This window comes from Equus caballus, chromosome 11 (assembly GCF_041296265.1).
Source record: "Equus caballus isolate H_3958 breed thoroughbred chromosome 11, TB-T2T, whole genome shotgun sequence".
Classification (NCBI taxonomy): Eukaryota; Metazoa; Chordata; class Mammalia; order Perissodactyla; family Equidae; genus Equus; species Equus caballus.
The window spans coordinates 1,999,426-2,013,248 of NC_091694.1; the positions used below are offsets into that span (position 1 = coordinate 1,999,426).

Here is a 13,823-nt window from a genome sequence, read left to right on the forward strand (position 1 = left end):
AGTTGACCCGGGCAGAGTGGGCAGCAGAGCCACTGTGTCCACCTGTCCCCAGTGGGGCAGACATGAGCGCCTGCTCCAGCATGCCTGCAGCACTCATCTGGGCACAAGCCACAGAGCTGTCCCCAGGACCCCACCCTGGTCTCCCCAGCCCCCACGGGGCTGCAATACTCAGCAACCCAGGAGCCAGCCAGGCCAGGCTCAGACCCTTGCCCACAGAGGCCCGTCCAAGAAACACTCAAAGGCACCCAGAGCCAGCCTCGCAGCTGATCACAGCCTCACCCTGATGTGGCCAAAGCACCCAGCAGAGGCAGGAGAAACCCAGCAGAGGGCAAGGGCCAGACCCGTGCCCAGCAGTTGGGGAGGTGCCACGGACAGGGGACACAGTGGCAGGGCAGCGAGTCAGACCCACAAGCTTCCAGGCAGAAGGGGAAAATCTGAGAGCCCAAGGAGGGATCCGAGGGGAAGCAGAGGCCCCGAGCCAGAGCAGAGGCAGGCTCAGCAGACCCTCAGGCCCCACCCCCTGCCCGAGGCCAGAGGGTCTGTCCAGAGCCACAGGGAACACAGAATGACCAGCACAAGAAAACCAGGGCAACTTACTAACTCTAGTCAGGGCGCTCAAAACCTGGCCACTTCCACCTCGGCGCTGCAAGGAAACACAAGGGCTTGGTTGGTGCAGGCGGAGGGCTAGGTGTGAGGACTCTGCGCGGACGCGTGGCCGGAGGATGGGGGACACCTGGCGGCTGGCCCTCCAGCCCCGGTAAGGCGTCTGCAGGGAGGAGCTCGAAGGGCAGGGTGTCCCTGGGTCACGCCCCGTGGCCCTGCTCTCTCCTCTGGGTGGGGCTGCCCGAGGTGCCCCTCCCGGCAAGCGGCGTGGGCCGGCGCTGTCTGCCAGGCAGTGGTTCTGTGGAGGCTGCCCGGCTAGGGTGGCCAGGCTCTGCATGCGGGGCTGGAAGGAGGCTCCACACCCAACTCGATGCAATAAATAAAACTTTTATTCCAACAACTGCGGCACAGGGCACAATTCAGATTAAAAAAAAAAAAAGGAAGAAGAAAGGAAACAGGGAATATAATTTTCAGCACTTTACATCTTCATACAAGTTCTGCGGTTTTGTGTCTACATTCTTCCATTGAGCATGGAATCCCCTGGATTTGAAATCTTTTAGCAAAATGAGAACACCAACACAGAGGTTCTTTTTACATAGGTCCATGTTCTGGCTTTGTTTCTCCTTAAATATAAAAGGGGGTCTGTCTGAGTCTTGAGCTGCTTCTCTCACAAACACTACCAGCCACGTTCTGGTCTGCGGGGGACCGGACACTAATGCACAGCAGAGGAGGAGCGTCCACAGCTGCCCAGGGCTCCGGCAGGAAGAGCCGGGCGGGCTGCACCCCTGGGGCTCACTTCCCAGATTCAGGGTGCAAAGAGGCAGTACCAGTAGCCAGAGTCCAGTGCGTCTGTTTCTGAAGTCACCGAGACACACAAAAAGACGAGAGCGTTTAGGGACGACGGGGCGGGGGCTGCCTGCTTCCCCAGGTGGGAGGAGAGGGGCACCGGTCCAAAGCCGCTCTGCCCCAGGCCAGCCTCGCTAGGCCCGGATGCGCCCCTGCCCTGTGCAGCTGCCACTCTTCACGAGGCTGGTTAAAGAAATGATTTCCGGAACACGTTGGGGTGAAGGGTGGTCTCTGGAGGTCTTTGGAATGTCCGAGTGTGGTCGGGCAGCGCCTGCTCCCGACCCCCTCCCCGCCAGTGCACTGTGCGAGGTCACAAGGCCCAGCTAACGATGCCTGTGCCCTGGTCTCTGACCACCATCCACCAGCATTTGCAGAAAAGGGAGCCCTCAGGAGCCCGGCCTGGTGGGCCGGGCAGGGCCAGGGGCCACAGCCTCCCTCACAGGAGCGGCCAGCTTCCTCAGGAGGCCCCCTGAGCTCGGCACGAGCCCCTCCCTGGGTGTGGCCCTCGGCAGGGCACCCATGGGGCCGTGAGCCTCTTGCAACCCCCAGCACCTTCCCCTTCCTGACACAGAGGCCAGCGTGCGCTGGGGGAAGTCAGATGCAGAAATAACAGTACGTACACCGGAGTCCATGCATATCTGTTTTTGTGTTTCAGGAAAAAAATGTGCTTTTCCTGTTTTTCATTTTTTTTGTTTCTTTTTTTTAAAGATTTTTCTTTTTCTTCAAACTTCAGACCTGGCTCGCAGTGAGCCTTCAAAAAGGGACAGTGTGTCATGAACACGGCAGATGGTGAGCAGGGGTGAGCACACCCGCCCGTGGCTGCCCGGCTGGCAGGTCCCGCCTGGCGGGACACACGGGGTGGGGCATGTAAACACGGGGAGCAGAGATGGGGCAGCACCATGGACCCTGGGGGATCACAGAGTCTGGGGTCACCAAACAAAAGGCAGGGAGGGAGCAGGTAGAAAAGAAAAATAACCCGAGAACAAACCACCAAGAGCTGAGGAGGAAACGATGGAGACCAGACAGGTGGGGGGGGCAGAAGCTCTTCCGAGCAGCAGCTGCCCGTGGTCAGCGTCCTCACACTGTGGACACCAGCGTGCCGCTGCTGCTGTGAAACAAAGCACAGGACAGCTGCCGGGCCGCACGCCTCCCCTGCGGCAGCCCTCTCAGCAGCTCAGGGGCAGCAGCCACCTGGCCACCTGGCTCTGGAGGAGGGGAGACGCGAGAAGTCGCGGAGCCAGGACGAGGGCTGAGCCCAGGCGAGGGCACAGGGGGCAGCAGTCCCCAGCCGTCTGTGCTGGCCAGGCTGGGGAGATGAGCCCAGGGGCAGGAGGGCCCCCTCCTGGCTGTGAGTGGACAAGGCAGCACTGGACACTAGCAAAACGAGCAGAGCTGAGAAAGAACTAGGCCGAGGGGGTTCCTGCTGTGGCTGTGGGCAGCCCAGGGGGCCCCTTGGAAAGAGCGGGAGCCCCTGGAGTGGCTGGGTGGGTCCTCGGCTCTGGCACAGGCACCAGGCCAGGGCCCCCCCACAACCACTGGTGAGACACGAAGGCAGCGCCTGAGAGGGGCTGCTTCCCTCCTGGCGATAGCCCAGGACCCTGCAACACTGCCTCAGGACAGGGTAGCCAGCTCTCAGAACCCCCGTCCTTCAGAGAAGGTTGGGGGGCTGTGGGGCAAGAGACAGAGAACAGGGCCCCTAGACCCTACTTGCCTGGCCCGGAGCGGATGCCGCGGGCTCCAGCCAGGCCCCATGGAGCAGGCCTCAGAGAACCCGGCAGAGCGGCCCAGCCCACTAGCCTCCAATGGGACTGCTCCCCACCTGGCCATAACACCCTACCCCCCAGCTTCCAAGGACAAGTCTGAGAGCCCCTTACCTGCTCACAGCCCGTGCCCCGTAGTCATCCAGACCCTGGGGAGGAAAGGCAGGAACAGGTCAGGCCGGGGGTCCTGGGGGTGATGGAGGTCTGTAGGGCAGGAGCAGGCTGGGCAGGTGCCCCTCCTGACCCCAGTGTGTTCGGTGCTGCCTGCAGCCGAGGGCATGGAGGATCCTCCCCAGTGGTGACCTCCCAAAATCAGGGGGATGCCTCCCCACGTGGCCAGCTGCTGACTGTGAATGTGTGAGCTCACACAGACACACGCAAGAGAGATCAACTTGGCCCCCTTCCCCACCAGCAGGTGGGCGGAAAAGTGCCTGCAGGTCGCATGGTAGGAGCACCCGGTGGGGGAGATTGGGGCTATCTGGCAGACTCAGGGCACATGGTGGGGATCCCCAGGATCCCAGGGCCTGAAACAGTGACATTTGCAGGGAGGTGGCGATGGACGGGTGGCCAGGTAGAGAAGCCAAGCTGGCAAAGGTCACTGGCAGTGCACAGTCACCTGCAGGCCCACCTCATCCAAGCCTGGGCTGGTCCCTGGGCCGAGCATCCCCTGAGCCACCAGAATGCAGCAGTAGCTTCCCACCCTAGGGACGGTGCCGCTGCCCAGGAGGGGAACCCTTGGGGCGAGGAGCTGCGGGCTGTGCTGTGGAGAGCTGCCCCATGTCTGATGGCCTGGCCTGGCCCCAGGGCCATTGAGGGGTACTGGGGACGCCCTCCTCAACTTTCTCAGCACCAAAACCAAACCCACAGACTGGGAAATGAGAGCAGCGAGCAGTAGGCAGACCCCTCCAGGTGTGGCCAGCTATGCCATGAGGCCGGGTGGGCTGGCCCTGTGACCCCAAGGTGCCACGCTTCCCCATGGCTGGATCAGCCTCTCCCTGCTGCCTCCCTGAGCACCAGTTCCACCTCACCTCCTCCAGAAGGTCCCATCCAAGCGCCCCGTCACACCACTCCAGGTTTGCCACCCTTGCCACTTGTCTCAAACCACATGTTTACGCTGCCTAAACCATAAGCTCCTTGCAGACAGATCCTTCTGTGGCACCTCAGAAAGCTTGTGCCAACAAGGCCGTCTGCACAAGGTGGGCAACGCTGTTTAGTGCTGGACAGGGTGAGCTGGCCTCCAGTACCCAGGTCCTTCCCCTGGACTTCGCCCACCTAAAATGTCACTTCCACAGCCTCAGGTCATGCTGTCAACATGGAAGCCCTCAGCCGTCGGGTCAACCCCGTGGTGGTCACCCAGGCTGCTGAAGCCTCTTTTCTCTCTCTCCTTCCTGCCTGGGGAGCCCCCGACCCCAAAGCCAGGACCCAGCCCTGGAGACTGGCCCCTGGAGGAAAGCTGCTGGCTCCTGCCTGCCATGCAGCCACAGCAGACGAACGTCCTTGAAGCCTTGTCTCCCTCCCACCCCGCGAGCCTCCCAGGGCAGAGCCATGCGGGACCCAGTAAGCACTGTCCACACTTACACCCCGGTCCTGCCTGGACCTCAAGGCCACCACGCACGCCAGAGACTCCGCCAGGGACCCACACCCAGGATCCAAGCCTTGAGCTTCTGCCCCTGGCCACGTCGTACTGGACAGCCTGACAGGTATGCCTGGCCCTGCCTCCTGAGGGTCCCAGAAACATGCTAACTAGAAAGTTCCAGCCACGTCCCAGGCCTGAGTGCAGACACTCATGTCTGCACTGGGACCCAGGATTGCAGGGACCCCCAGAGTTCTCAGGGAGGGGCTCTGGATACTGAGTCCTCCCTGATGTCCAGGTTTGGTTTCAAGGCCAGCAATGCCCCAGCCCAAGGGAAGGGCAGGCAGAGGGGCCGCCGTGCTTCCTCTAGAGCCCTGAGGTCTGCAGAGGGTGCCCAGCAGTGACCTTTAAGGTAGGCACAGCAGGTGTATAGACTCAACGCCCAAATCCCCGAGCCTTCCCCAGGCATGTCCTATGGAGGTGCCAACGTGGGTCTGTGGCCGAGCCCACCCAGCAACAGCCCCTTCCAGCCCAGGCCCCTGCCCTGTGCTCACCTGGGAGAAGGCAGGCACAGCCACGCTGTAGGGTCTCTGCTTGAAGGTACCAGCCGTCTGGGCGGGGAAGGCGCGGGAGGCCGTGCCGTAGTCAGGGGGTGGGATAGCCAGGTCCTCCTTGTCCAGGAGGTTGCCTGTGCTGCTGCTCTTCCCTGGCTGTAGGCTGTGGGGACCAGGGCTCAGGGACCGAGTCACCAGGCCCCCAGCCCCCACCCAGCCCCTTACCTTCCCCACACCTTGCTCAGCTCCTCACAGAGGGCATGACAGCTGGCTGCTCTTAGTGGACTAGGCTGCAGCCACGCTGACCCCACGGGCCTCCCTCCCTGCTCAGAATCGAATGAGAAGGTGTGCCACGAGGAAACTGCCGAAGCCCATGTGGAGCTGAGTCCTACGGCGACCCCGATCCTCTGAAAGCAACTCAGCCCCCACCTCCGTGGCTCCATAAGGGACTCTCTAGCTCTTCCAAGGGCCAGGAGTCTTCCACATACCCTTCCCGCTGGAGACAGCAGCTGGGGTGTGAGCCTGGGCCTACTGTGGGGCAAAGAGAACCTCCACCACGATGGGCCAGTGAACGGGCTCTCAGACGCCCTCCTCACAAAGCACCACCACACTCACGCACCCCAACGGCCTTGACATGCAGCCCACTGGGCCGGGGTGGGTGGCACTGTAGGGGTGGAGAAAGGACCAGAAGCCCAGCCGGGCTCTCCATGCTGAGGGCCTGGGCTGCTCTGATAGGTGCCTGTCCACAGGGCCCCATTCTCACTGCTACCTGGCGGGCCAGTGCACTCACCTCATGTGCAGCCGGTCACTGCCGTCGCTGTCCAGGACCCGGGTGTAGGAGAAGGGAAACCAGCCCCGCCTGAAAGAGAAGACCCAGGTGAGAGTGCGCCAGGGCCCCCAGGGCCCAGGGCAGGGCCCCCAGTCCCACTAGTTCCCTGGCCTGGCTGCACGCATCTGTGGAGGAAGACCAGGACATGCCAGCCAGCGACCCGGGTGTACATCCAGCTCTGAGCTGCCCCTCCCTTGATGGGAGCTCCGGCGGCCTCCAGCGTGAGGATGGGGGAACATGTGGGGACCCCAGGCAGAGCTCCTGACGCTTCGACAGGCAGGGATGGTTTCCTGCCACGTGACCTGGCTGGGCAGGCCCTCAGCCCCAGATGGCCACGCTGAGCCATGGTGCCAACAGCAGAGGAGCTGTCTAGAGGGAGGCGGGTGTGGCAGTGCTCAGGAACAGAGGTGGCCCACCAGTGTCCCTGTCCCTCAGAGCACCCTTCTCAGGGCAGCAACTGCCTGGAGGCCAGAGTGGAGCTCAGTACAGCAGCTCCCTCCCTGATTGAGGCAGGCCAGAGTGTCAGGGCTGGCTCTGCTCCGGGGTGGGGGTCTCCCTTCTCACCAACAGACACACCCAGACAACAATGGCGGCAGTGGGAAGGGGCAAGGTTCCTGACCTGGGCGGCCCCTAGGTCGAGCAAGAGAGATGCTGACACAGCCTCTCGGCAATAGGTGTTAAATTAAACCATGGAGGTACAGCTCGTCTGACTCAACGATGTGACTTCTAGAACCCAAATACGAGGGCTGATCAGACATGTGGAGGAGACGTGGGGGCGGCAGAAGGGCTTTGGGGTTGAAGGCTGGCCTCTACCAACAGGGAAGCCACACACCCGACAGGAGGGAAGGTGCTAGATGTGCCGCAGTGCACACACACAGGGCCCCAGACAAACGGCAGGGACTGCGTGGTGAAGCCTGCTGCGGTGTGCAAACAGCCCTCGCCACACGTGTCTGTAATGCCCGTTTTTTTCTACAGTACGACCTCGATGATCAGTGGGAGAAAGGACCCAGAGCTGCCAGGACATCCGAGGGCCGCAGGGTCAGGAGGATGATGTCCCCAAGCTTGATAAAGGGCAGGACAGGCCGCCTCGCCCCTGTGGCCCCCAAATGGCCATCGCAGGGATGGGCACTGGCCGTGGCACTCACATCTTGGTCTTCTCGCTCTCGCCGTAGTGCCAGCCGTCGCGGGCCTCAGGCACCAGCAGGGTGATGAGGTCGCCCTCCTTGAAGCTCAGCAGGGTGCTGTTGTCCCCAGCTGCGTGGGAGAAGATGGCCTTCACCCGCATGCGGCCGTTGCGTTCCAGGCCGGCTGCCATGGAGCTCGAGCGGGGCAGAGTCTTGTTCTCAGCTGTCGGGACGACAGGGCAGGTGTGAGGGGATGCTCTGCCCCAAGTGGGGAGGGAAAGGGTGCAGCCACCCACCCATCAGCTCAGCAGCCTGATGGTGAGATGCTAGGAGGCCCTGGGCAGGCAGAGGGGGACTATCCATCCTGGTGGATTCTTACCAGGCCTCCAGGGCTGTTTGGACTCAGACTCTGGAAGAACCTGGGTACTGGGGATATGGATCCAGCCACAGACCTGCCACCCATCAGCTGGGGGCAATTCTCTGGGTCTGAGCTACAGCTTTCCCATCTACTCATCAGGACACCCTCATGGGCTGAGAGCCCTGGGGGGCGTAGGGGAGGGAGTGAGGGTGCTGTCCATGGCACATGGAGAGGCAGAGCCCAGGGAGCTGGATGGGGAGTGGGGAGCTATCCCATGGTCAACTAAAGCCCTCTTGAGCCTCATCCATCTGCTCCTGTCACTGGCTGCTGACAATCCACCGCTTACTAGACAATGGGGGAGCTGCGCAAAACCCAAGGGTCCAAAGTTCCAAGGATGGAAACCTCAAAGGGGTGCTGTACACAACATGCGCACACATGCTGGTGGGTCCCCCCGACCTCCCCCCAGGCATGGCATCACTACTGTGGGCTCAAGAGAGCAGGTCTGGGGCCCCAGCCCAGCCCCCAGCGGAGCCCTTACTGGTGGCGTAGCTGTTTTTCGGGGCCACGCTCTTGCGCACGGGGAGCGTGTTGGAGTAGGAGTCGCTCAGCTTGTTCTGAGACTGCGGAGGAGATGAGGACTTGGGCTGGGCGGCCTTTCGGTCGGCCCAGGGGCTGTAGTCCTCGCTGTCCGGGCCCGAGACACCGTTCATGACGGGTGCATTCTCCTGGGCAGACAGCCGCTGTCGAGAAGAGGCGGCAAGGGCGCGGCGTTGCAGGAGGGGCCTGGCCCGGGCAAAGCCAGCGTGGAGAGCCCCTCACCCCGGCAGGAGCGCCCTGGCTACCACAGAATGACAACCAGGGGCCATCCTCCCTCACCCATAAAGCTTTCAGGAGGCCAAGGACTCACCCCTACAAATGGGGCCAGCTCGGGGGGCACCGGCAGGGGCTTGGCCCCTGGAATGGGGTCTGAGATGACCAGGTTGGACTTGGAGGCTGACAGAGTGCTGGGGAGGATGGAGCCGTTGCTGTTGGCCATCTGCTGCATGAGCTGCACGGCGCGGTCTGGAATCTTGTTGGGATCGGCACACGCCTGCTGCCACAGCGGCAGCTTCTGGGCAAGCAGCTCCTTGCCCTGAAGTGGAGGAAGCAGAACAGGGTGGGAGTCAGGGCTGAATGCAGGCTCCCGCAGCCAGGCACATCCCAGGGGACCTGTTGCAGGGCCAGGAGAGGCCAGGGCCTGCTGCTGACAGCACTGATGCAGCCCAGACCCTAAGTGGCACCAAGGCTCCTAGAGACACACCCCCTGCCTCAGGAGCGTCTAGCTGGAGCTGAGAGCTGCTCTCCACCAGCTGGTGCCTCACAGCCAGACAGGCCACCTGTGAGGGAAAGTGGCTAGAATGTGGCTGCAAACCATGCAGTCGAGGGACCACCAGGAATGAGATCAAACCAAGGCCCGACCCGGGCAGGGGCCTCCCCAGGGGCCCATGGAAGGAGAAATGAACAGAGACTCATGTTAGCCATGGAATGGGCAGACCCTTCGTGGGTGAACCACAATATACTAGGAAGAGTGCTGTGCCAGCAGACCTGAGGACCAAGAAACCTTGGAGGGACAAGGAGGGGACCATGGGCAAGGGAGAGAGCCACCCCAGGGGCCCAGGTGAGGTCAGACCAGCTTGCTGAAGACACAGGGAGGGAGGGCCCTGTTGGCACCCGGCAGACAGGACGCTAACTGCTCCTGCCCCCCACCCAGGGGCGCGAAAGCCCAGCTGTCCCTCTGGTGTGCACCAGGGCCTGCCTGGGACAGAGCCGGCCAGATGAACACAGGGGTCTCACAAAGGAGGAGAAGCCACAGGCTTGGCGGAGAGTCCTGGGATGGAGGAAGCAGTCAGAACTGAGGAATCAGCCTGAGGTTCCCTGCAACTCACTCAAGGTCCTGTGCCCGCAGCGTGGGCACACCCAGGGCCTGGGGGCAGCTGTGCCCTACCCGCTCCTGGCTGTTTGGCCAAAGTGGGCTACTTGACCTGCAGCAGGTGCACAATCCGTGTCCTACTGCAGACCCCGGGCCCCTCTGGGTGAAGCAGCCCCCAGCTTGGGGCAACCCCGGTCTCCAGGACCTCCACAGGGGCTGTCAGCCCTCACTGCCTCTCCCCACTTATCTTCCTACTTCTAGGACCCATGTCTGGGTGGGGAACGGTGCCTGCATGGGGAAAGTGGAAGATGCCAGACAAACTGCCCTCTGAGCAGGCTACAGCCCCTCTTCTGCTGATGGTTTAGACTAGGGATCAGCAAACCACAGCCCAAGGGCTGGCGGCCCATTTTGTAAATAAGGTTTGAGGGAAACACGGCCATGTCTGTTAATTTACACATCTCTGGCCGCTTATGCACGCAATGGCAAAAACCCAAAGTATTTACCATCTGGCTCCTGGTTGAGATAAATGATTGACGGGCATGGGGTGGTGGTGAGAAAGCAGGCCAGCAGGGACCCGGCGCCATCAGGGATAACCCCAGGGTCAGGGTGTGGCCCCTGTTGCTGTGCGGCCTGAGCCTACACAGCAGGAAAATGCCCTAGGGCCTGCGTTTAGGAACAGGTGGTGGTGGGGGGCGGGGGCGGGGTCCTGCCCTTTGTGCCATGGTGCCCAGCCTGGGGCTTGTGCCTCTCTAAACCCACCCTGGGGGGCTGGGTTCAGCTTCTTGGAAAGTCAGCTGTCATCACTCCCACCTGCAACACTAGGCTCCCTTCAGAGACAGAAATGGCAGTGTCCTGGAGGTCGATGGCTTTCTGCCTGCGGCACCAATGGGCCCCAGCTCTCCCAGACCGGCCACAGGGCCTGGCCACCGCCAGAGGGCGCAGACAACTGCCGCAGCACGGCCCAGAGCCGCGTGGGCGGGGCGGCCGCCCCTGCTCCGAATACTGCAGCTTGCAGCCAGCATGGTGTGCAGGTGCAGGTTGGCCCGTTCCCACACCCGGGCCGCCAGCGAGCCCTCCCAGCACAGGACCTGGATGGCAACGGCATAGCCAGTGGGGTGGGGTGGCCCCACCCCCAATCCCAAAGGGGATGCAGGTCCCGTCACAGTGCTTGTTCTGCACCTGCAACAAAAGGCCCCCAACAGGCCCGGGCAGGCAGGAGCCTCTCCACAGAGGGAGGGCAACCGTATCCTTGGTTGCCCAAGGCGTGGGGACCAGACACTGAGTCTCAGATCAAGCGTGAGTCCACAGAACCCCTTTAGGGAAAAAGGACATGAACTAGGGCCTGCCTGGTCGGCTCGGCTGCCAAATCACAACTTCTAGACTGTCAAACGTTCTGGAATGTTCCAGTGGACAGGTCTGATCCCACCCCAGCTCCTGTGGACTATGGGGAATGGAGGCCCCACAGACACTCCCTGTCCCTGCACGGGAGCCTGTGGCCTTGGGTCTCATTGACCCTGGGGCTAACCCAGCCTCTACGAGGGGTCTCCCGGCACTGCACTCCTCCTTAGAGGAGACCCTCTCAGAGCTGTCAGTGTAACTGTTCTCAAAAATGCACGCAGCAATTTCCAACAGGACTCTTAAAAACACCTGCAGCCTTTGACCTGCTAATTCTCCTTCTAGACTCCACCCCTGGGGAAATCCAAAACACACAGGGACATTTAGCACAGTATTGCTTTTGTCACAGCTCACGGGCTTGGCCCGCCTCACCTTGGAATGGTAGGCTGCGGAGTTCTTGGCCACGGCGCACTGCTTCTCCACCAGGAAGCAGAACCTCCTCCGCTCCTCGGTGAGGGCCGTCTTGTAGCCGTCTGACACGTAGTTCTCCAGCTCACCCTGTTTGTTGCTGATGGCATCGATGTACTGAGGGGTGGAAGAGAGGATGGGGAGACAGGACAACATATGATCAGGTCTAGTTTGGCCGCCGCACTGGAGACGGAGTACATCTCTTGGCCAGCCCACTGGTGTGGGGCTTGGCCGCATGACTCACTTTGGTCAATGGGGTGCAGGCAGAAGTGACGGGGCAGCCCCATGCCTCACTGTGCCTGTTGCCCCTGGGGGAATGCGTCCCCCAACCCCCTGCCCTCTCCGCATCTTGGCAGCTGCACATTCGGGGACCATGCTGGCAGGTTACACAGCAAGACCTGGTGGCAGTGTCTGCCAGAGTGGCATCGCCTGTGGATCCTGATTCCAACCATCTAGAACCACTCTGACAGTGGACTGGGAAAGCTCAACCACACGTGTGTGTTCAAGAGTGACTAATTCACACCCAAATCCTGTGGGGGTGGTTAGAGAACACAGACACAGGAGACACCGCGTGACACTGGGGCACGCTGTAACGCTCTCTGATTTTGCAAGTTAGAACCTTCAGGTAATAAAGCGCCAGCAAGACTGTGGGCCACCATCATGGGGAGGCAGGAGCACTCTAGACGCACACCATTGGCGTCTGCAAAGCCCCTGGGCAGACACCCACCAGAGCCCCCTCTTGGTGTGCCTGTGTGTGGGGCCTGCAGGGTCCGGCTGCTTCAGCACGGCACTGCTTCTCAGGCGCAGGAAGGCCCTTCCAGCCTCGCCTCTCCTCCCTGCCCGCCCCAGGCCCGGAGGAGACCATTCACAAGGAGCGCAGACCTCCAGTGGCCGAGATCGCCGTCCCAGAGCAGCTTCTGCAGCATCGGCTCTGCTCTGGAGCAGCCCCATCCTCCAGCAGGGGCAGGCCCAGGCACGTGTGGGGGCGGCCTCCCCCGCCAGCTCTGACTCAGTGGGGTGGGCGACAGGAGGGGGAGTGCAGAGCAGGCTGTTCCTGCCACCTCCCCTCACAGCAGCGCTCAGCTGGAGGGGCGAGGACCAGCCTGCCGGGTGTGGGCTCGTCCCCAGTGCTGGCACCCGTGCACCAGCCCTGCCACCAGCACTGGGGCGCCTTCTCCTCCTGCCCCGTAGACCTTCCCACACCGAACTCCAGCGTCTCCCCACAGGCGAGGGCAGCTTAAATGGGCCTCAGAATAGCTACCCCACCCCCAAAGCAACGCTACAGCCTCAAGGAAGACGCCTTGGCTCTCTCAAGCTGCCGCAGGGCCCCGTTATGGGGGTGTGCTGAAGGGGACACAGGATGGCGCCTGGGCAGGAAGTGGGGCCAGGCCAGAAGAAGAGTCTGAGCACAGGGGAGGGGCTCTCCGGGGCAGCTCCGCTCCCTACCGCTGCCACCGCCTCCTCCTCCTCCTCTGCTTCATCCTCCTCCTTGGCAGCCTGAGCAGCTCCGAGTACTTTTCCTCTGGTTATGAAACATGCGCCTACCAGTGCCTGCTGCCCCTGTTCCCGCAGAACTTCCCTTGCACTGCGGCTCCTCCAGCCTGCAGATTCAGGGTGCCCCTGGGGGCCTGTGGAGGGCACAGTGGGAAAGGCCCTACAGTGGGGGGAGGACTCTTCAGCTGCCACCTGGCCTTGGCTGTGGAGGAGGGCACCTGCCAAGGGGACTGCTCACACCCCACACTCCCACCTAGAAGCCCCACAAGGCAAACATGAGGACAGGAAAACACACAGGCCTGGGGGCCAGGAACATCCTCTGGATAGAAAAGCCTGGAAGGGGCAGAGCTTACTCAGAGACAGAGGGGGCATGTGCACGAGTAGGGGACCACAGATGCACACCCCCAGCGCATCCCCCCCAAAACAACCCTCAGCACTCGACTGAAGCTGCTTAGAGGTCCCACGGCTGCTCCCTGGCCGTCCTGTCCCTACAGGGGACCGTCATGGACATTCGCCGCGACCTTGCAGGCTTCAACCAGCCTGAGACAGGGACATCTCCCTGTCCTCATGCACAGGGGCACACAGAGGCTCAGCTTGGTGCCCCGCAGCCCGCTAAAGGGGCCATCTCTAGAGAAGTCTCTGCAAGGTTCCAGAAGGAGAAGACCTGGGTTTAATCCTCTAGGAAAACCCCTAATCCACCCCACTCCTTGTGTCACCACCTCCTGCCCTCCCCGGGGGCTGCTCCAGCATCCCAACTCCAGCAGGCGCCAGGCCTGAAAGGGTACGTGGGCACAAGGGAGCCAGGCATGCAGAGACCCCAAGCCCGGGCGGCTGGCAGCCTTGTGCAAGAAGGTCAGGGAGGGTGGGGAAGGGCTGCCCAGAGCGATGGCCTCCACACCAGTTATCACCTAAATGTAGACTTTGCAGAAGGAAAGGTGCCACTGTGAACGGTCACCCCAGGACAGCAGCG

General features: G+C 62.0%; 1 protein-coding gene across 20 annotated transcripts in view; it reads right to left on the reverse strand.

Annotated features, from left to right (window-relative positions):
• The window catches only part of BAIAP2 (BAR/IMD domain containing adaptor protein 2), a 75,975-nt gene that overhangs the window by 4,531 nt on the left and 57,621 nt on the right, over positions 1 to 13,823 (reverse strand). For 6 of the 20 annotated variants that reach the window (XR_002811275.2, XR_011422738.1, XR_011422739.1 and 3 more), the window contains exons 7-14: positions 11,324 to 11,476; positions 8,555 to 8,779; positions 8,186 to 8,387; positions 7,311 to 7,512; positions 6,127 to 6,195; positions 5,337 to 5,499; positions 3,324 to 3,358; positions 598 to 643 (exon numbers count right to left, since the gene is read on the reverse strand). Coding sequence is in view for 10 of the 20 variants with exons in the window: in XM_014738069.3 (XP_014593555.2) it covers positions 616 to 643; positions 3,324 to 3,358; positions 5,337 to 5,499; positions 6,127 to 6,195; positions 7,311 to 7,512; positions 8,186 to 8,387; positions 8,555 to 8,779; positions 11,324 to 11,476 (1,077 nt within the window). In the remaining 10 variants the exon portion in view is untranslated. Of the gene's footprint in view, positions 1 to 597; positions 644 to 970; positions 2,558 to 3,323; positions 3,359 to 5,336; positions 5,500 to 6,126; positions 6,196 to 7,310; positions 7,513 to 8,185; positions 8,388 to 8,554; positions 8,780 to 11,323; positions 11,477 to 13,823 lie in introns of those variants that run through there. The other 14 variants (XR_011422740.1, XR_011422741.1, XR_011422742.1 and 11 more) reach the window with 9 other exon arrangements.